Source organism: Scyliorhinus torazame, chromosome 21, assembly GCF_047496885.1.
Source record: "Scyliorhinus torazame isolate Kashiwa2021f chromosome 21, sScyTor2.1, whole genome shotgun sequence".
NCBI lineage: Eukaryota > Metazoa > Chordata > Chondrichthyes > Carcharhiniformes > Scyliorhinidae > Scyliorhinus > Scyliorhinus torazame.
Window position 1 is genome coordinate 82,024,667 of NC_092727.1, and position 23,852 is coordinate 82,048,518.

Sequence of the window (23,852 nt, forward strand, 5' to 3'; positions counted from 1 at the left end):
GCGCACAGAGGCTTTGAACGAAGGGCAGGAAATCATCTCCAAACCATCATCTCTTCACAGCAGCAGCAGTCCTCCAAGTTCAAAATGTTACATTGATCAGAAACCTTCTTTGTGGGCTATATTATGTTTCATCCTTAAAGTACAACCTGTCGGAAGTTCGAAGTGAAGAGCTTATGAATGAATACTGGTGGAATGGAGCTTCGGATAGCAGCAATGCAGATCAGGAATTTAATTAGGGAGGTCAATAGGCTCAAGACATCGTTCCGTTCAATCATTTTAATGGGACACGTTGACCCAAATGCCCAACTCCTCCATACGATCAATAGACGTGCAAAGCTCTGCACCAGCAAACCTGTCAAGGCTGCGCAAAAATCAATTGTCACAAATGGTAGAAATTAAAATTTGCCTTTTTGAATGCAAGAGGAAGAGTGGGAAAAGAGCACGCTCAGAACAGATACGCTCAACTACCTCACACAGGGACTGATGAATGCACTGAGCAGACTGGTCAGTATCACGGAATAGGTACTGTCAGCGAATTCAAATTCAGAAAGGAGTTGGCAGTTTCTTGTCAAAAGGAATTGACTGGAGGGCCCAGAGATCCAGCTTAATAAAGGAGGAAACGATAAGATGGACAACTGTGGTCATTTCCTTTGCTGAACAGACCTATGTCCTGTTTTATAAACTCTTGAAGGCTCCCATGACAAACCTGAGTGCATGGAAACCAGTACAGCAAATGTCGTAAGTTACTGCTGCAAGTTCCTCCAAATTGGATTTCGGCAGGTGGTGTGAAAATGCTCACTGGGATCATTCAAGGAGACAGAGAATGGCAGAGATGCTGATCAAGCTTTAAAACATTTTTAAAATAAATTTAGAGCACCAAATTCATTTTTTCCAATTAAGGGACAATGTAGCGTGGCCAATCCACCTACCCTGCACATCTTTAGGTTGTGGGGGCGAAACACACGCAAACACGGGGGAATGTGCAAAGTTCACACGGACAGTGACCCCGGGCCGGGATCAAACGTGCGATCTCGGCGCCGTGAGGCAGCAGTGCTAACCACTGCGCCACCATACTACTCCAGCAAGCTTTAAAACTTTCCCAGCTGTTTCACAACTGACATCCAGGTGGTTTATACAATTTATCTTCCACTTTTTTTAATAACTTGCTAAACTTAATTTTGGATCCAACTTCCCACGAATAGTTTTGCAAATATGCAGATACATAGCAGATCCCAGACTCCCTGATCAGAATGATTATACGGGAGCAAGGGTCTGGAACCAGTTGTATTACAGTGCCTGCACTCTCGACAGAAACAGGGGACTGCCTCACCTTGATGCCCATGTTGGTATTGTGCATATCGACTCTGGCTCTCAGGTCCTTGCTGGCTTTCCTCTGTCCCAGGAAGTGCTTGATGAATTTAATGCTGTATTTGAGGTTGTCGCCACAGCCACCCCACTGCCAGGCTTCTCTGTTCTCCAGGTCTGGCGACTCGTCACAGGTACACCGCTCCATTCGGCCTGAGCTACAAGCCTTGGCCAGAGAATGCGTGAGTCCAGCTGAAGAGATGGCAAACAGGAAGGCCGTCTCCTTGAACCCTGAAAGTGAAGGAACAAAATGTTTAAACAACAGCTGAGGGTGAATGGGACCATACGTATCAGCTCACTGCGTGACCTGTTCAAAAGGAACATCGATCATCCTATTCGCCACCAATTCCACATCATTTAAAGAGAGGCTTTTTGTGTAAAACTTCTGGTCAGAGAAAGCTTGTAAGCAACCATTTTGTGAGGAGCCGGTCACTCACTCACACTACCTCCTGGTCCAGCAATGCTTCAACTAAATTCTCATCCTTGTGCTCAAATCCTTCCATGGCCCCACCTTCCTTACCTATGACACCTCTGCAAGCCTTCAATCCCTTCAAGAATTCATTTCTCATCCAATTCTGGTCCGATCATTCCTGATAACTTTTATTCCACAATTGGCAGCCTTGCCTTCAACTTGCCCACTCCCTACACTTCGGAAATCCCTCCCTAGCCCTCTCTACCTCACTTCCCTTTTTCAAGATGCTCTTTTAAACCTACCACTTTGACCAAGTTTTTGGCCACCTGTCCTGATGTGTGGCTTGGTGTCAGGTTGTGTCTAAAAATGCCCCATATGCAATGTTTTGGGACATTTTACTATTTAAACACATTATATAAATTCAAGTTGTTGATGTTGAGTCCCAATGCAGCAACATCAGAAACTCCATTCCATAATCGCAGACAAGACTCGCCATTCAAACCTTTAGAGTGAGCCTCCATAGTATCATTGAGTAGAAACACTTACTGCCGGACTCCTCTTGGTAACCAGATATAAAGCAAAAAATGCAGGTGCAAAGGTTTTTTTGATAGAGATATCGTCAGTTACACCGATGTTTCGAAGATATTAGGAAGAGCAGAAAGAATGATGGGTCTTTGATAGAAAACACCATGCAGCAACTTGAGCTGAACATGTCTCGTGCATGCAACATTCAGTTCACAGAGATCGTACGGGTAAGTAAGTATTGTAAGGGTCCTTCCTGTTGATTCCTTTATTTCACTTTCTTTTATTTATTTTTTAATAAACATTTTATTGAGGTATTTTTAGTATAATAGCAACAACAAGATAAACAATGTAAATGAAACTATAAACATAGTGCAAAAGCACTTCTGATGTGACTTCCTTAACCGAGACTAGCCGCTCATGTTGGACTCCCTCCCTTACAGGTCCCACCTTTCACTTTCTTTATTTTTGCTGTAATCATTTTTGATCCATGATGCTTAATGGACATGCATCTTTAAGTCAAGCGGCACAGTGGCACAATGGGTAGCATTGCTGCTTCACAGTTCCAGGGTCCCGGGTTCAATTCCGGCCTCGGGTGACTGTCTGTGTGGAGTTTGTACTTTCTCCCCATTTCTGTCTGGGTTTCCTCCGGGTGCTCCGGTTTCCTCCCACAGTCCAAAGATATGCAGGTTAGGTGGAGTGGCCATGCTAAATTGCCCCTTAATGTCCAAAAGGTTAGCTGGGGTTACTGGGTTACGGGGATAGGGTGGAGGCGTGTGCTTAAGTAGGATGCTCTTTCCAAGGGCTGGTGCAGACTCAATGGGCCGAATGGCCTCCTTCTGCACTGGAAATTCTATGATCCTCGGACAGCGGGCTAATTTAGGGGGGGATGCCATTCACGGTAGCGAGGGATAGGTTTAGGTATTTGGGGATTCAGGTAGCGAGGGAATGGATGGAGTTCCATAAGTGGAACTTAACAAAGCTGGTGGAGGAGGCCAGGGAGGATCTTAAGGAGGTTGGATACACTGCACTTAACATTGGTGGGGAGGGTCCAATTGGTGAAAATGAAAATTCTGCTGAAGTTCTTGTTTATCTTTCAGGCTCTCCCGATCTTTACACCAAAGGCCTTTTTTTGGAAAGTGGACACAATCATTTCGGACTTTGTATGGGCGTGGAAGGTGCAGAAGGTAGGGAGGACCTTGCTACAGAGGCAGCAGAGGGGGTTGGTGTTGCCGAACCTGCTTCATTATTATTGGGCGGCGAATGTGGACAAGGTGTCGCAGTGGTGGGGAGGAGAAGGGGTACAGTGGGTTAGGATGGAGGAGGAATCTTGTAACGGGTCTAGTTTGAGGGCTATGGTGACAGCAGTGTTGTCCAAAGTGAATACAAATTGCAGAATAATGATCACCTTTCTACGAAAGCAAAAACATGCAAAACAAGATTCAGGCTGGTGCATGGCAAAAAAAAAATCTAAATGGGGACAGAATTCTTGGTCTGAAATTGTTGAGCTCAATGTTGAGTCCAGAAAGCTGTAAAGCACCTAATTGGAAAATGAGGTGCTGCTTATCGAGCTTGCGCTGAACTTCACTGGAACATTGCAGCAGGTATAGGCACAATGTGAGCATGAGAGCATGGTGGTCAATTCAAATTGGAAGTGGCAGGAAGTTTGGGTCAAGGTTGCGGACTGAGCGGAGGTGTTCTGCAAAGCAGTCACCCAATCTGCATTAGGTTTCTCCCAATGTAAAGAAGACGGCATTGCGAGCAATGAATACAGTTTACCAAAATGAAAGAATTAAAGTAAATCACAGCGTCACCTGGAAGGGTGTTTGGGGCTTGGACGGTGAGGGGAGAGGTGGAACAAATGGCAGGTCTTACACCTTCTGCGATTGCATAGGAAAGGGCCACAGGAAGAGGATGAAGTGTTGGGGTGATTGAGGAGTGGAGCAGCATGTCATGGAAGAAACGGTCCCTTCAGAATGCTGACAGGGGAGTGGGGGTTGGCAGAAATGGGGAGGATGGCCCTTTGAATGTGGAGGCTGGTCAGGTGGAAAGTGAGGGCAAAAGAGTAGCAGTCTTGGAAAAGAGGGGAAGGAGTGAGAATCGACCAGAATTGCAGGAAATGTGCAAGGTATGGTTGAGGACTCTGTCACCAACATGAGCGGCTAGTCTCGGTTAAGGAAGTCACATCAGAAGTGCTTCTGTGGAAGGTTGCACGAACAGCAAAGATGTGACGGAGACTGAAAAACTGAGACCATGAAATAGAATAGAGTCCTTACAGGAGACAGGTGTGAGGAAGTGTAGTTGAGGTAGCTGTGGGAGGAGCAGGTGGGGTTATAATAAATATAAGTAGATAACTATCAATCATTGTTTATACCTCACATCCAAGTGTCTATCATTTTACACATTAACTCAATGAACTCCTTGATTGGATAATACTGAAAACACAGGCAGTCAGTTTGTTACAATATGTTGCCGAGCTTCCATCAGCTCATTCTCAATATCATCCTTTTGCATAATATTTGTATAGATGTGCACATATTGGCCCAAATTTTTACTGCACTATTGCCCTATGGAGACTTGTGACTAAAATATGATGCAATTTAAATGTCCCCCTTATTGGAACGGCTCATCAGCTCAGCCCATGGGAAAAGGCCACTCCAACACAGAGCACAGCAGAGGAGAGAGATAAAAACATTCCACCCCCTCCCAGGAGGGGCACGATTCATAGTTATCCCATGATTCTTGGGGAGTATGAGCTCCCACAATGAGGGGGGTATGGATCATTTGTAGATGCACCTATATAAATAGAGCTGGCCAGTGTGGTACCGGCTAGAGAAGGAAGCAGTGGTGAACTGCTGCTGTGTACATGTTGTTGTCAATAAAGTTACTCCCTGTTTGACTCTACAAACGCATGCTGGATTCTTTGTGGCCAATGAAGTACCTGTACTATTGAAGTGTAGTCACTGGTGGCAGCCAATTTGTTGCAGCAAATTCCTCCAAACAATAATGTGATCATTATTTATTCATTCGTGGGATGTGGGCGTCGCTGGCAAAGTCAACATTTGTAGCTAATTGCCCGTGAACTGAATGGCTTGGTAAGCCATTTCTGCAGGGCATTTAAGAGCCAACCACATTGCTGTGGATCTGGAGTCACATGTAGGCCAGACCAGGTGAGGACGACAGATTTCCTTCCCTGAAGGGACATTAGCAAACCAGGTGGGTTTTTACAACAATTGATGATAGGTTTGTAGTCGTCAACACTGCTGAGGCTCTCAATTCCAGATTTTATTAACTGTATTTAAATTCCATTAGCTGCCATAGTGAGAGTTGAATCCATGCCCTTAGAGGATTAGCCTGGGCCTCTGGAATACTAGTCCACTGACATCACCGGTGCACCATTGTCTCTGTTTTTGTGATGTTAAATGAGGTATAATTATTAGCTAGGACACCAAGGGTAACTCCCCTGCACTTCTTAAAAATAGTGCCATGGGGTTTTTCACATCTGAAAGGTTAGGTAGGGCCTTGGTTAAACAATTCATCCAAAAGATGGAACCTCCTCAGTATTGCAAGCCATGACCTTTCTGCGTAAGTGGGGTTTGAAACCAAAACCTTCTGACTCAGGTGCACAAATGCACAGCCTGAGTTCACACACAGACCTTAGATTCATTTAGGTAGCTGGAAACATCGGCGTCACCGTCTAATTTCACTTTTTTAACATCTTTGAAATCATACTGCATTCAGGAAAAATCGTCCAACAGATTCTCTCTCATTTACTTATGGCCATGTCAATTCTTTTTTTATATAAGTTTAGTGTATCCAATTTTTTTTTCCCAATTAAGGGGCAATTTAGCAAGGCCAGTTCACCTAACCTCCACGCAGACAGGGGGAGAATGTGCAAACTCCAAACAGACAGTGACCTGGGCCAGGATCGAACGTGAGGCAGCAGTGTTAATCAGTGCGCCACGTGCCGCCCATGTCAATTCTTTTTAACTTGTCACAGATGCATGAAATCAGCATGAAAAATGGGCAAATTGTTCTGAAAGACAATGTCCCTTTAAGGGTTCCAGTCTTCTGTTTAAATGTACTCCTTCTCCAAACATGTCAATTTAAAAGAGTGCTAATTTTTTTAAGGATGCTGTCTTGTTTCCTGGAGTTTTCTTAAGCTTCAGTGCATGTTGGGGGTCTTGTTTTACATCCTGTAAGTGGATTGACTGTTGCAGCATGGGGCGTCTCACAGCCCAGATTGCATTCTTGGTTGCAACATAGCCAGCTGATCTGAGCCAGGTGTGTGGGAATGTATCAGTTGACCTCAGCATCCCCAGGCTATGCAGTGGGCAATAAAAACACACGGGGTTCCTTAACCTGATCGCTATCCAGTGACCCCTGCCCCCGATAGAAAACACACCTGTGCAAGGATTTTCAGAATGTCCAAATAACTGACAGAAATTCTTCCCTGGACATCGCTGAGGTTCCGCTCTGCTGTCGTGGGTGGAACCGCACCCATCATTGACCAAGGCCAGAGACCTTGCCCCGACTCCCAGGGTGGGTTGATAGTGTGTGTGTGTGTGGGGGGGGGGGGGGGGGGGGACTGCACCTGTGCAGAGGCCGAGATGGGAGCGCCAGACAAAAGTGAGAACCCTCAACACATCTAGCCATGGTGCAAGCATCGCGTGAGTTAATGTTCTCCCATCAGTCTGCCTCTGTGATGCACGAATGCCAATGCGCTTCCCCTGCATGTCAATCATTCAACCAGCCTGGACCATCCTCGCGTTCTCTGGACAACACATACGCAAGCAGTTCTGAGGGAGGCATCTCAGAGACAAGCTTGATGAAACAATCACAGTTGTTACCTGCTCCCTCCACTAGTGGAGCTACTCACACCTCGGTGGGATTAACTCGTAGGCAGGCTTCTGGATAACTCACTGATGAGCACCTCAAAGCTGAAGATCCACAGCAGGCGGAATAGGGACGTCCCAGGAATCAGGATCTTGCAGGGATGCTGGAGCCCGTGGCTCTGTTGAGCCCTTGGCCAATGATGTGCCCTGGGTACAGTCATCACAGAGCTGCGGGAACTCAAAGCCAGAATCACTAGAATCAGGAATGGATGACAGCATCCATCCTTGGACTGCAAGGCTGACTGGAGGAGTCCCATCGCCTTCTGTCTGAGGAGATGGTACCATCACCCCTGTGCCATGAGGTCAACACTGCCAGGATGACGTCTGCAATGGAGACTTGGCGCAGGACGTGCACTCCATGGTCGGGAGATGTCCACTCCATGGTTCAGCTCATGACCTTTATGGACAGTGGGACTTCTGGATCTCACTCCAGCCGCCCCTCTTTCCCATGGAGCAGCCGAGGGCACCCAAAGGGAAGATGATAGACAGGAGCACAGCCCAAGGCATTCCACCCTGGAGAGCCCACGGGTGGAATGCCCATGTGACACCCCCCCTCACTGTGTGATACACACCAAGGAGGGCAGCACTGCCTCACTTGTGTAGCCCGAAGGTGGCCTATACCCTCAAGGTCCAGGCCCCAGTGGGCGTCTTCCAAGTTCATCTCAGGCAACAGGGTGTGGAAGGCAGCAGGCCACCTCCACCTCAGCTGAGCATCCGTGGGATGTACCTAGATGCAGCGGGAGGATGAGAAAGAGTAAGAAGCGTTAGGCACCTAGTGGGCGTGAGTGAACTTAGTAGAGATAAGTCACCATTGTTACATCACACTTGTACCGATCCCCACTATGTCCAATCATGGCGCCATGCTTCACAAACACCCGCGCACACTCGGAACTCTATCCCTGTGGAGTATGAAAATGGTTGCACTGTGGCTCTCCTGCCTCCCACACTGGCAGCGCAGTGAAGTCACGCTGCATGCTCTAATGGACCACCTATAGCCCCCCCACCCCCCACAACTCCCCATCCATGGAAGGTTCAGTCACCCCCACACTGCCCATCAGCAACGCTTAGGCCTCATGTCTAGCCGTATTCTCTAGTAATGAGGATGTTCATTAAGGGGTTAAAACTTGTAGAGAGTCCATCTGCCTCGTCAGTAGGTAGAGAAAAACACAGGAGCCCCTGACCTTGGAGGAAGCAGTAACAGCTGATTTTGTCATTCAGCCTCTCTGAGTCCCAAGATAAGCCCATTCATTGACAGGTCACGTTCAGCTCTGTGTCAGGCAGGAATCAGATGTTTCCCTGAAGATGGGAGGGGCATCGCTCTGACCTCACTGCAACTCATCATCATTCTCCATCAATCGCCTTAACGCCCTGCACATGAATGTGGTCATCGTCATGATGACTTCACGCAGGCACCAGTGAGCAGATGTCAGACTCCACAGTGGGACAGGTCTTCGCACCCTAATCCTGATATCACCAAACCGACAGTCAATGAGGGTATCTCTAGCCCTGAGCCCAATGGGGGCCCTGGTCCTCGCCCGAGGTCCTTCCTCTTCTTCCTCCGTTGGTTGCCCCTCATTATCCTCCTCGACCTCCTCCTCATTTGAGGAGATGTGGCACTTCACCTGTCCTCCTGTTCCAGCTGCTCACCCCACTGCAGTGCCAGGTTGTGCAGAGCATAGCAGACCACCATGGTGCAGGTCATCCTCTGGAGGATGTACTGGAGGGCTCACCCTGATAGGTCCAAGCACCAAAGAATTAGCAACTCGACTGGCTCCCTACTGAAACAAAAACTGAAAGGAAGAGAACATCAAAGTGGGCGATGAGGATTCCTGACAATGCCCTGACCCACAGTCCTCTCAGGATCTGAGACAGCTACCCATGCACATCTCCCCATGTTCCAATGTGCCGCACTCCCTCCCCTGTCACACGATAGCCTCTTCACCACAGTTATCCTTCTCAACTCCACCTGATTGAAGTGTCTCAATCCTTGAGAGCCTCAGCGGGCTGTGTGACTCCCCTAAGGGTGAGGAGTGAGGGCAGTTGAGTATATTCAATAGACCTGAGGTCTGACCTTGTGAGGGAACAAGATGCTGTTATCTGCTGAACGGGGTGACTGATGAGCGACTTCACCATAACACCTTGTATTGGGGACCACATTTGTATCACATCTGTTATGTAGATGTGAGTATTAGCATTGGAGTTCAACGCTTGGGAGCTTGGCTTCCAACTGTTTTGATGAGCACAAATAACCAAGTAAATTAAGTCAAATAAACTGAGGGATAAATTAAAGGGACAGTCCCTTAAAGTAAACAGGCGGTGGGGCTCCAGCTCCTGAGGAAGGGAGCAGGGAGTCGAGGTTTGGGGCTATTGTGAAATTCTATCCAAGCAGGGATACATTCACTGGAGTCCACAGCACATGTGGTATCGACGCGGCGCATGAGTGCCATCAGGTCCGAGCACAACTGTTTTCAGGTCATGGATGGAATTGGTAGCAAGCCGGACACTCACCGACATGCATTATGCCAACTTGTGGAGTTCATCCAGCCAACCCCTCCACCACCCAGCATGTCCCGATGTTGGTCATCCCAGCAGCCACAATCTATCCCTCTGCCAGGCACCAGAAGTGGTATTGATGGAGGTGCAGATTCCTGAGCAGTGCCTTCCTGACAACAGACACTAATCCAGATGGGGGAGAGCTGCGGCGCAAGGGGACCATGTTCCAGAATTGTGGATAGCACAATTGCTTCACAGCTCCAGGGTCCCAGGTTCGATTCCCGGCTGGGTCACTGTCTGTGCGGAGTCTGCACATTCTCCCCGTGTGTGCGTGGGTTTCCTCCGGGTGCTCCGGTTTCCTCCCACAGTCCAAAAATGTGCGGGTTAGGTGGATTGGCCATGCTAAATTGCCCATAGTGTCCAAAATTGCCCTTAATGTTGGGTGGGGTTACTGGGTTATGGGGATAGGGTGAAGGTGTGGACCTTGGGTAGGGTGTTCTTTCCAAGAGCCGGTGCAGACTCGATGGGCCGAATGGCCTCCTTATGCACTGTAAATGCTATGATTCTATGACTTTGAGTAGGTCCTGGTAAAAGACGCCAATGCCTGCAAGGAGTTACAAAGATTTTCCACATTATATTCCATTGCCATTGTTTTGTCCACTTACTAAATCTATCTATATTCCTTTGCAGACTCTTTGCATCCTCCTCACAACTTACTTTCCTACCTATCTTTGTACCATGAGCAAGTTTGGCTACAATGCAGTCCATACATCAGCCAAGTCATTAATATAGATCTAGCGGGCAGCACGGTGGCGCAGTGATTAGCACTGCTGCCTCGTGACGCCGAGGTCCCAGTTTCAATCCCAACTCTGGGTCACTGTCCATGTGGAGTTTGCACATTCTCCATGTGTTTGCATGGGTTTCGCCCCCAAAACCCAAAGATGTGCAGGGTAGGTGGATTGGCCACACTAAATTGCACCTTAATTGGAAAAAATGAATTGGGTACTGTAAATTTATTTTTAAAAATATAGATCCTAGCACTCCATTCATTACAGCCTGTCAACCTGAAAACAACCCATTTATCCTAACTCTCTGTTTCCTGTTCGTTAGCGATTCCTTTAACCATGCAAACATACCACCAACACCCAACACCAACCTCTTATCTTGTGTAGCAACCTTTTGAGTGGCCTTTTGGAAATCCAAATACACTACATCGACTGGTTCCCCTTTATCAACTCTGCTTGTTACATCCCCAAAGAACTCCAATAAATGTGTCAGACATGATATCCATTTCAGAAAACCATGTTGCCTCTGCCTGATTGTATTATGCTGTTCTAAGTATTCTGCATGTAATAATGAATTCTAGCATTTCCCAATGAAAAATTAATTGGCCTACAGCTTCCTGCTTTCTGCCTCCCTCCTTTCTTTATAACAGGTATAACACTTTGCCATTTTATTGTTCCCCATTATTAATTTCCCACTCTCACCCTCTAATGGAACAATGCTTACTTTTATCCTTGTAGAATCTTCAACTGTGTGTTTTTATATTTCTTGCGAGTTTTGTCTCAGACTTCAATTTCTCCCTCTTTGTTAATTGGTAATTCATCCTTCGCGGGTTTCTAAAATTTTCTAAAATTCTAAAATTTTGCCCACCTTTTGGGCTGCAACTAATCTTTGCAGCATTGTGAATCTTTTCTTTCAATTTGATACTGACTTTCTTAGTTAGCCACAAATGGTGCATTCTTCTTGTGTATTTCTCAATAGCAATCTCTTTGTTGAGAGTTATTAAATATCTCCTTAAATGTCTGCCACTGTTTCTCTACTATCTAATTTTTTTTATTCATTTTACCAATACACTGAATTATACTCTTGTCCTACCATGTATGTACTGTCAGGGAACTTATAAACCACTTACCACTGACTTCTTCCTTTGTTATTTCTTACCCACATTCAAAATGAATCTACATTTTGATTGTCTGACCCAAGGTCAGTTCTCTGCATTGTACCAATCCACTTCAGCCAACCTGTCTACATACCCTTGTAATTGCCCTTATTTAAGTTTACAAAACTAGTTTTAGACTCACATTTCACACACTCAAACTGAATGTGAAATTCTATCATGTTGTAGAGTCATAGACTCCCACCACCCGCTGGGTAAAATTGTTTTTCCTCACATGTCCTCTAAACCTTCTGTCCCTTACCTTAAATCTATGCCCCCTCATCATTGACCACTCCACCAAGGGGCAAAGAATCACTCCTACCTTAAAGGTCCTTCACCATGAGGTAATTAATTAATCCTGTCTCATGAGGCATTGCTGGTTTTAAAATAGCCTGTTCCCTGGTTGGTTCCAGAATGCATTGCTCGAAGAAATTGTCCCAAATACACCTCCAGGCTACTTTAGATAATTTGACTCATCCAATTGATATGAAGATTAAAATCTCCCATGGTTATCATAGTACCTTTTTTATAGGCTTCCATTATTTTCAGCACAGTGGTTAGCACTGCTGCCTCACAGCACCAGGAACCCGGGTTCAATTCTGGCCTTGGGTGACTGTCTGTGTGGAGTTTGCACATTCTCCATATGTCTGTGTGGGTTTCCCCCGGGTGTTCCGGTTTGTTCCCACAGTCCAAAGATGTGCAGGTTAGGTGAATTGGCCATGATAAAATTGCCCCTTAATGTCCAGGGGTTTCCAGGTTAGGTGGGGTTATGGGAACAGTGGTGGGGAATGGGCCTAGGTAGGGTGCCCTTTCAGAGGATCGGTGCAGACTCAATGGGCTAAATGGCCATCTTCTACACTGGAGAGATTTTATGATTCTTGAATTATACTCTTGTCCTAACATGTATGTACTGTCAGGGGGCTTATAAACCACTTACCAGTGACTTCTTCCTTTGTTATTTCTACCCCCATTCAAAATGAATCTACATTTTGATTGTCTGACCCAAGGTCAGTTCTCAGAATTGTACTGATCTCATCTTTTATCAACAGGGCCATTCCACCTCCCGGACCTATATTCTTGTCTTTCAAAAGTGTTAAATATCCTTGTTCAAGCTATGTTCACTTTGCAATCATGTCGCTAATGGATATCATGGTCGGGATTCTCCGCCGGCGGAATTTTCATTTTTGCTGACGCTGGGGACTTCCCGACGGCGTGGGGCTGCCCCACAATGGGAAACCCCATTGACCGACTGGCGTAACGGAGAATCCCACCGGCAGGCCGGGGCAGAAATGTGGCACATCCGGGGTGGAGAATCCAGCCCCATATATATCATTTATTTCTATTAATGCTATCAATTCATCCAACAAGCTCCATGCATTCAGATAAAGAGTATTTAATTCTGTCTTTTTACTATTTTCCTGACTCTGACCCTATATACTGGTGTACTCTTATGTGTGTCTGCTCTGTTCCTTCATTCACACTTTGTTATCATTACCCATATCACTATCCTGCTCTATTGCCAAGTCCTTTTTCTTTAATCCTCCAAATTGCCCCTCATGCCCCTCTTTCCCTTGGTGTCAGTGTTCTATGAATCAAATCCAATTTGGGAGAATAAAAAACAATGCAGTAATAGTAGGGGATACTATAGTCAAGTGGATAACTGAAGATAGCATGACCCCTGAAGGCGATGTTGGTACTTGCATTAGGGGCATCTCCTCAAGTCTGAAGAGGAACTTACAGAGGGAGGGGACGGATCTAACAGTCGTGGTCCAGCCACATAGGTAGGATTAAGAAATAGATTCAAATCCAATTTCTTCTGACCAATCTTTTAATGACACATTTAACTTTCTTATCTTATTTACTCTATGCCAATTTGCTTGTCGCTCAGGTAGTAATTCAGAAGCTATTACCTTTGTGGTTCCTTTTTTTGATTTAGACCTGGCTGCTCTTACCCTCAACAGAATCTATTTCTTAATCCTACCTATGTGGCTGGACCGCGACTGTTAGATCCGTCCCCTCCCTCTGCAAGTTCCTCTCCAGCCTTGAGGAGATGCCCCTAATGCAGGTACCAACATAGCCTTCAGGATTCATGCTGTCTGCAGTTATTCACTTCATGATAGCATCCCCTACTATTACTGCAATGTTTTTTATTCTCCCACTTGAATGGTTCGATGCATCATGGTGCTCGGCCAGTTTGCTCATCCTCTCTGCAGTCCCTTCTCATGACCCAAAGGGTCGCCAAGAACCTCAAACATGTTGGACAATTGCAGGGGCTGAGGTCCCTCCATTGCTTCCTTCTGGATCCCTATACTTGCCTCAGTCACAGTCACACCCCACTTTCTCTGACCCCAGACCAAACCTGAAGCACCTAGTCTAAGGGGTGTGACTGCCTCCTCAAACAAAATATCCCTGCAACTTTCCCCTCCTTGATGCATCATCACAGTGTCTGAAATTCAGACCCCAGCTCATAAACTCAGAACCTAAGCTCCTCAAGCTGCACATACTTACTGCAGATGGACCACACTGGTATCTCACACATACAGCTGTAACAAATCACCTACCCTCACATCTTTATCTTGTTTTATTTAACATCACTCAACTACTATCTAGTTATATCAAGTAGCTTAACTAGTTCAGCTATAAATGTAATGCAATACTTGTATCTCTCCAGTACCAGCTTAAACTACTGATTGGGCTGAGAGGGATAAACCTTCAAAACAAAATCACCTACCTGCTCACCAAATTAAAATCTTTAACACACACCAGCTTCTGGACGTGAAAAAATTAATTAAAATTAGCACCTCCTCCCCCCTCTGAACTGAACTTCCACCTGTACCAAGTTCCCAAGTTAGCACTTGTACCTTGTCACACTCAGCTCTCATCACACTCTGTAGTTCCACTCTATGTGCAATGGCAAAACCTGTCTACTTTTATACAGAGCCGATGACTCACACCCAAATTGCAACTGCCAACTCAGCCTCCTGCTACAGTGTTTGACACCTATTTACTTTCAGTTGACGGATAACTGCCAGGCTGAATTATATTCCACCAATCAACTGGTGTCCATATTGAACACTGGATACTCAAAAGTTGAAAAATATTGAAACCATTGACATTGTTCACCTTGATGAACACAAAGAAAATTGCAGAAAATACAGAACACATCATGAAGTAATACTTATTCCCCAATGCTCTTGAATGACACCTCAATGCCACACATTACAGCAGATCCAATGTCCCCAGGTGTGTTAGATCCACATTAAGTGCTTAAGTTACAGGACAATCTAAGCTCTTTAAGCAGATGGTGAAATAACTGGAAATCAAAAAAATTATTTTTGTGAAACTAGCAACTGATATTGCCTTACAAATATTTACCAGCTTGTGTGCCAATTATTTTTCACTATTTTAAATGATTAATGACTCTGGTTATATATTATTCTGGCATGAAGTACGTACCAGACTTCAGCAGTTTGGAACTTATGTCTGCCCTTCTATTAAAAACTGTGATTTGTAAATCACCTAAATTAACTCTAATGTTACACATGAAAACAAGTTTACATCCAGGAAGGTTATTGGTTGAAACTGGAAAGCTATGAGGCTCATCTGACCTAACTGCATGGATGGAGAGTTTCAGGGAGATAAAGCTGCTCTGCAGATTAGAACCATTTTGCTCAAAAGATAACTGTGAGACCAGAGAGTTTAGCCCCAATGCCTAGAGATGGATCATTAAGCATCGCCTCTTCCCTATTCTGTGATGTGCTCCATTGCCCTCAGCATGCCTCTGAGCTGTGGCGACTGGGTCTTGTTGACTAACTGCCCTGTTTTTTTTTAAGGTTAAACAATCGAGATTTGTATTGGTCTGAATATAAATGTTACCATGTTGGAAGCACTTATCTGTAGGTAAAAGGCAGCACTTCCTTTTGTAAAGTTCTAAATTTTCCTCTTTGCTGAATATTGCAATTTTGTTTTGTGCCAGTGTGTGCTTTTGCTGTTCAATCATGTTTCTGAACTTACTTTGCACATCAACACTCTCAAGCTCCAATGCTAGCTTTCTCCCCATTCTTATATGTAAGCCAAACATAAGAACATAAGAACAAACATGTTATGATTAAATATAATACCAACTTAGATGAAATATATACCACTACACCAAACACAGCACATCCAATGCCCAGCCAACAATGCAATTGCCTGTGATGCACCAATGTGGATTGAATGGCATTGATCAAATTACCACAATTCTTGACAATGTACTGAAAAATTAATAGGAATTGTCAACATCATATTTGAATAGCAAGAAAGTGTAGCAGTACTGCTTTAAGACACCAGTAATATGTGGAACTGTGAATAAAATTTATTTAAGAGCGAACACAATGCCTACTGTTAAATTCTTTCATATGATGTTTCATTTCTGGCACTTTAAACATTGGAACTAAATTTGCTGAAGCTGAGCATTCTGTACGGTAGGCTTTTTCCTTCATCCTCAACTCAAAACATTTTGCTCTTGTAAGTTGCTGGAATATTCATATATTAATAATGGTGAGCACTGTTAAACACATTGGGTGAGATTTTCCATTGCCCGACGCCGATACCGTAATCGGCGATCATGCGAAGAATCCCTGTTTACGACCGAATCTGGGCGTGCCTGTTTTCGGATGCTCCGCGCCCTCCAAAATGGCATCATCGAGGGGTACACAGCACACCATTGGGACTGCCTCAGGACATTACCTGAAGGCCCTCCCCCGATGCTCCGCCCCCCATGGACCGAGTTCCCGACCGCACGGGACACGTGTGCTCTCAGTTTGCATTAATCCGGTGTGGCGGCTGCAGACTGTGTCCAGCGGCGCCACAGTCGGGGGGGGGGGAGGAGCCTTGCCGCTGGCCGAGGGGGCTTCGGCGAAGGCTGGGGGGAATGGTGGGGGGTGGCCCAAGCGTGACGAGGGGGTGTCCAGGGGGCCACTATCTGGCAGTTCGGGTCCACGCACGACCGTCGCCATGTTGTACGGCGTGACCGCTGCAGGTCGTCGCTGTGCGCAGGCGTGGCCACGGACCCAGCAATTCTCGAGCCATTTATTTCATGAAGGCCGTGTGTTTTACGTGGCACAGCTGCTAGCCCCTCACCAGTTGGAGGATCGGTGCTGGGGCCGCGCCGATTCTTTCATCAGAAAACTAGACACTTCCTCCGGACAGAGGATCCCGCCCATTGTATTTGACAACAAATTCTGAGTCACAGAACGAACAGATCTACCTGTCCATCCATTTGTTTAATATCAGCATTTGTTTAGCTGCTGGTTTCCTTCAAAGTGAACATCTGATTCTTCCGACTGTAACTATTTTTTATTCTTTTACTGGGCGTCGCTGGTTAGGCCAGCATATTTATTGCCCATCCCTAACTGCCCTTGAGAAGGTGGTGGTGGTGAACAGTCTTCTTGAACCGCTTCAGTCAATTTGGTGTAGGTACACCCAATGTGATGTCAGGAAGGGAGTTCTAGAATTTGACCCAGTCACAGTGAAGGAACAGTGATATATTTTCGAGTCAGGGTGTGCCATGGAGGCAAACTTCCAAGTTGTGGTGTTCCCACATATCTGCTGCCGTTGTCCTCATAGGTGGTGGAGGTCCAGGCATTGGAAGTTATCGCCAAAGGTCCCTTGGTGAGTTGACGCCCTGCATTTCCTAGATTGTACATACTGCTGCCACTGCGCTTCAGTGTTGCAGGGAGTGGATGTTGGAGGTGGTGGATGGAGTGTCAATCCTGCTTTGTCCTGGAGGGTGTTGAGCTTATTGTGTGTTCTTAGAACTGTACTCATCCAGGCAAGTACAACAACAAAGAACAACAAAGAAAATTACAGCACAGGAACAGGCCCTTCGGCCCTCCCAGCCTGCGCCGATCAAGATCCTTTATCTAAACCTGTCACCTATTTTCCAAGGCAACATTCCATCACACTCCTGACTTGTGCCTTGTAGATTGTGGTCAGGCTTTGGGGAGTCAGGAGGTGAGTTAATCACTGCAAGGTTCCCAGCCTCTGACCTGCTCTTGTAGCCACAGTATTTATATGGCTGGTCCAGTTCATTTTCTGGTCAATGGTAAGCCCTAGAATAATGACAGTGGAGGATTCAGCAATAGTAATGCCATTGAATGTCAGAGGTAAATGGTTGTGTGACGGGTATGTTACTTGCCAATTATCAGTCCAAGCTTGAATGTTGTCCTGGTCTTGCTGTTTATCAACACAGACTGCGACAGTATGTGAACAGTCATGATTGGTGCTGAACATTGTGCACTTGCCAATGAATATTCCCATTTTTTCATCGAAAGTTGGAGGGAAGGCATTGATGAAGCAGCTAAAGATGGTTGGGCCCAGGACACTACATTGAGGAACTCCTGAAGTGATGTCCTGGGACTGAGGTGATTGGCATCCAAAACCACAACCATCGTTCTGTGTGCTACGTATGACACCAACTAGCAGAGGTGTTTCCCTGTGATTCCCATCCGCCCCAGTGCAGCTAGGGCTCCTTGATGCCATAGTCAGCCAAATGCTGTCTTAATGTTAGGGGCAGTCACTCTCACCTCATCTCTGGAGTTCAGTTCTTTTGTTCATGTTTGAACCAAGGCTATAATGAGGTCAGAAACTGAGTGACCCTGGCAGACCCCAAACTGAGCATCGGTGAGCAGGTTATTCCTGAGGAAGTGCAACTTGATAGCACTGTCGATGACCCCTTCCATCACTTTATTGATGATCAAGGGTAGATTAACGAGACGGTAATTGGCTGGGTTGGATTTGTTCTGTATTTTGCGGACAGGACAATCCTGGGCAATTTTCCACATTGCTGAGTGAATGGCGGTGATGTAGCTGTACTGGAAAGCTTGGCTAAGAACACAGCTAGTTCTGGAGCACAAGTCTTCAATACTATTGCTGGAATGTTGTCAGGGTCCATATCCTTTGCAGTTCCAGTGCCTTCTACCATTTCTGGAGTGAATCGAATTGGCTGAAGGCTGGCATCTGTGATGCAATGAGCTCAGAAGGAGGCCGAGATGATCATCAAATCAGCACTTCTGGATGAAGATTAGTGTGAATGCTTCCGCCTTCCCTTTTGCTCTGATGTGCTGGGCTCCTTCATCATTAATGATGGGGATATTTATGGAGCTTCCTTCTCCAGTGAGTTATTTAATTGTCCACAACCATTCACAGCTGGATGTGCCAGGACTTCACAGGTTAGATCTGATCTGTTGGTTCTGGGTTTGCTCAGCTCTGTCTATTATTTGTGCTTTTGTTGTTTGGCATGCAAGTAGTCCTGTGTAGGTTGAAACTTTATTTTTAGGTTTGCCCAGTGTTGCTCCTTGCATGCCTTCCTGCACTTATCATTGAACCAGAATTGACCTCTTGTTTAATAATAAGATATGCAAGACTGTGAGGTTATAGATTGTGGTTGTGTACAATTCTACTGCTACTGATGGCCCACAGCATCTCATGGGTGCTCAGTTTTCAGCTACTAGATGTGCTCACAATCTATCCAATAAGCATGGTGGCAGTGTTGCACAACATAGTGGAGGGTATCAATGTTAAGGCAGGACTTTGTCTCCACAAGGCCTGTCCAGTGGCCAGTCCCACCAATACTGTCATGGCAGATGCATCAGTGGCAGGTAGATTGGTGGGGCTGGGGTCAAGTGGTTGTTCCCTCCTGTTGTTTCCCCCACCACCTGCCGCAGAGTCTTTAGGACTTGACCACTTGGTTAGCAGTTGTGTTACTGAGCCAATTCTAATGATGGTAATTAAGCACCCCACCCAGAGAACATTCTGTACCCTTGCCACCCTTAATGCTTCCTCCAAGTAGTGTTCAACGTGGCGGAGTACTGATTCATCAGCTATGGGGAGTACGTGGTAATGAGCCTTGCCCATGTTTGACATGATGCCACAAGACTTCATGGGGTCCAGAGTCAATGTTGAGGACTTCCAAGGCAACCCCCACTGTGCCACCACCTCTGGTGGGTCTGTCCAGCCGGTGGCACAGGACATACCCAAGGATGGTGATGGTGGTGCCGGCCCTAGCAATTATGTTCTTGTGATGGAATAGCATCGGCTCAGACATGAGGAATGGGCACACAGTCAAGGTACTGCCAACTTACTTCTTGCAAAATCAGGTGGGTCTCTTCAGAGGGGAGCGAGTTGGAGGGAAAATGAAATTCAAAACCGTCTTCCACTTCTTCCATAACAGCCATTGACATTAATCATTAGAGCTGTTAGCTGAATACGTCTTTGCCAAGTTCAGAGGCTTTCTCATAATTGCTGCTAAGATGACATGCATGTAAGGACATGCATGGTTACTTTCTGTAGCTGTTACATTAGAGTTGCTGTGTCAACAATCTGCTAAACCACATTGAGGTTCAACGTGAAGCCTTTCACAATCTCAGAAACCGCCTACCATAATGAAATATACACTAAAATATTGTTAATAATAATCCTTACATATTAGGAACTAATGCCGCGGCTAATTCCTAACCATTACCATCGATATTCAAGATGGGAAAATATAATTCCGGGTTGGGGTATTACATGTTTAAGAAACAGTTAGTTATTTACATTAAGCCACATACAGGAATAACATCGGCTGGAATAATTTAGAAATCTGTCAAATCTGAGTTATTTTTGTTCTGTTTTTTGTTGATTCCGTGGCCTCCTGGTGTCCCTGTTTTAAACACAAATACGTCGGTTTCTGTTATGATTTGTGTGTGTTTGTGTTTTTTGTGAACGATCTGCTTGGATATTGAGCTGGGGTCAAAGACGTTCAGCGTTCCAGCACTGATTACGGGGTGTGATCTTCGCTTTGTGCAGATCCACAACATACAATTAGATCTGAATGCAGCCCAAGGTTCAACCTGGGTATCACTCAATCTGGTGAGCATAGCTCTCCTGTGCTGCTTTGATGCGGGCGCGCATAGAACGGCAATAAAGACAATATTAAGCCCAGAAAGATGAGTGGCAGGAATAAGACAGGGGACTAGATAGGAATCAATTTGGGGGAAAGTGAGTCATTTCAACCGAGGCACACTGCAGGTATAAAGGGCGAGAAATCGAGTGTAAAAACAGAACTCCCCTGGTTGCTCGAGGGGCTTTATGTGTGTCTGTGGGGGGAGGGAGGAGGGGTAGGAAGGCAAGAATTGGGACAGGGGTAACGGAGGGGGGGGGGGGGGGGGGATGAAAGAGGGATCCTATTCCAATTATATGAATATTATTGGGGTCAGCCAGATACATTTTGAGGCGCCCACCCTCACTAATCCCTGTTTCATGTTTCAACAACACAAGATACTTAGACATGGGGAAAGAAATACAATTATCAGTCACCAACAGTTTGCAAGATGTTATAACGCTGAGAGATCAGTGATATCAATGGCTAATGTTAAGGAAATGGAGTTCCATCCCCCCCCCCCCCCCAAATCCCACCCTCACCCCCACCCCAGCTGCAGTAGCGAATTTCACACAAATTGTCATTTGGAGTAAATCACTTTGATATTCAACTGGGGGCGGGGGTGCTGAGCAAATGATAGCTCCCAAATAGCCGGCCTGGGAGCATCTCGTTTGGCCGAATGGTTAAAACGTTGGATTTAAAATAGTTTAAGGTTGGGGGGGGGGGGGGGGGGTGCTATATCAATTATCGATTCAATAGAATCCCCGGCCTAAGTAAAATGCCCACTGTGTTTATGAAGAAACTTTTGGATGAAATAAAGAAAATATGAATACAAACTAGAAAATATAATGAGCAGTTTCTGACAACAATAGTTATTGAGAGGGAACCTTCAAAATCAGACCTTAAATTCAAAATCAGACCTTAAAGTAATAATTGGGTGAGTTTCATTCTTTCAACAGCTACTGTCTGGCCTGCTGAGTGTTCCCAACATGTTTTTCATTTTTATTTCAGGTAAGGGAGGGTAGATGAGTTCAAGAGGAATAAATGGATAGATTGAGCTTCCTATGCTCTAAACTCTGGGATACCCTCTCTGGACCTATTTAACTAACCCCTCTCCTTTAAGATTCTCGTTAAAATCGACTTCACCTCTTTGACCAAGCTTTACATCACATGGTCCTAATCTATTCTTGCCTGATTGGAAGTCAAATGTTGTTTGTTGAAGGGCATTGGGCGTTAAAGGCGCCAGATAAATGCAAGTTGGTGCTGATAGGTTGAAATGAAGCATAGAGTATGAGATGAGGCCCATGTAGAACAACAAGACCAGCATAGAACATTGGGTGGAATGCACTGTCTCTGTACTATAAATTCTAGTTAATTATATTTAAGATCTGTTGTTAATGTCCAGTAACCTGGTACACCAATAGGTTCAAGTCGTTCAACTGTTTTTTTTAATATATTGCTGAAAAAAGATACATGTTGTTGAAGCTTTTTGCATTGCACTCATCAGGACAAATTCTCAAGAATACCAAATGTCAAAGGGAACAACAATTCATACTGCCTGAGAAGCAAGTGGCAAGTGGAATCAATCAGAACTTTCTTCTCATGCAGTACAAATTGTTGCTCCCTTTGGCCTGTTGAATGCAATTGATGCCCTGATGAACGCAAGGTGCAAAGCTTTGACAGCATGTCTCATTTTTCAGCAAGACTAAAGTTTGGTACTACCAAGCAAGTATTCTGATATATATTAGTAGGTGTACACGGCACAATCATAAAACTTCTGGGAGACAAAACTTGGAAGTACTCTGAACCAGGAGGAGGATAGTGATAAATTCCAAAAGGATTTAGAAAGTCTGGTAGAATGGGCAGACATGTGAAAGATTAAATTCAATGGAGAAAATTGTGAAGTTATTAATTTTGGTAGGAAGAATGAGGAAAGGTAATGTAAACTTAAAAGGAATAATTCTAAAGGGGGTTCAGGAGGAGAGTGACCAGAGTGGTATATGCGCACAAGCCATTAAAGGCAGCAGGGAGGATTGAGAAAGTGGTTAAAAAGACAGACATGATCCTAGGCTTTCGAAGTAGGGGAATGGGGTTAAAGCGAGGAAGTTGTGATGAACCTTTTTAAAACACTGGTTCGGCTTCACCTGGGGAATCGTGCCCTGTTTCAAACACTGACTACACTTTATGAAAGATGTGAACGTTTTAGAGAGGGGGCAGAAAAGATTGGTGAGGTCAGTTCAAGGGATGAGGGGCATAAATGAACCAGACAGACTGGAGAAGCTGGGACCATTCTCCTGAAAGAAGAGAAGGTTAAGGGGAGATCTGACAGCGGTGTTCAACATCATGAGGGGTCTGGGCGAAGTACAGAGGAAGTAACAGTTCCCATCGGAGGAAGTTGCGAGAATCAGAGGACACCGATTTAAAGTGACCGGCAGAATAACCAACAGGGACATGGGAGAAAGGGGTTTTGTTTTTAGCCAGTGAATGGTTAGAATCTGGATTGCACTGTCTGGGAGTGGGAGGGAGGAAGATTCAATCGGAGCTTTGGGGAAAATGATACGCACCTGAAGAGAAAGAATTTGTAAAACTAACTGCGGGGGAGTAGGATTAGCTGAGTTCCTCTTGCAGTAAGCAGGCATGGTCACAACGGGCCGAATGGCCTCCCTCTGTGTTGTAACCATTCAACAGTACTATAAATAGTATTGAGCCAATTAGTGCAAAGATGAGTCAATCTCGGGATTTTCAATAATTCAAAATCAATAGACTAAGTTTAATTGTGTTGATTTTTGTTATTGGCATTTTATTCAATTGGTGCCAGAACCAAGGTTTTATCTCTGTCCCGGTTGTGTGAGTGGGTTGTTTGAGGCTGCACTCTCAGGCAGCTGGGACTCTGTAATCCATCTGAAGGAAATACCAAACTGCAAGTGGGTGATTAGAATCGTGCTTCTGAATCCACACCACAACCCATCCCCGTCACTTTATTTTGACTGGAAATTTCGCCAAGATTAAAGGCGTTCGATGCGTGCCGGCGCTCACATCCGAACGCCCTTTTCCTCTGGGAACCGATAGCCTTTCCGATCTAAAAATAATCCCAGTAATTAGAGAGATTCCCAGAAGTCGGGCCAAGGATGAATGGGCAGACACGAGAGAGGGTCACAGTGTAGCAGTTACCGCTTCTGCCACCTGAGTCCTTGCACCCCCACCCCCCTACAACTCGAAGTGGGTGCCATGTGTGTGGAGGGTGCCTGTTGTTACCCGTTCCGTGTCCACCTTCTCCCCAAACACAAGCAGTCAAACAAAATGACTACACAACGGAAAAATAAA

The 23,852-nt window shown here is 45.5% G+C and overlaps 1 protein-coding gene across 1 annotated transcript in view; it reads right to left on the reverse strand.

Moving 5' to 3' along the window:
* Nucleotides 1-23,852, reverse strand: part of wnt9b (wingless-type MMTV integration site family, member 9B) — a 41,295-nt gene that overhangs the window by 10,758 nt on the left and 6,685 nt on the right. The window contains exon 3 of the mRNA XM_072486988.1: nt 1,331-1,596. Within this exon, the coding sequence (XP_072343089.1) occupies nt 1,331-1,596 (266 nt within the window). The remainder of the gene's footprint in view (nt 1-1,330; nt 1,597-23,852) is intronic.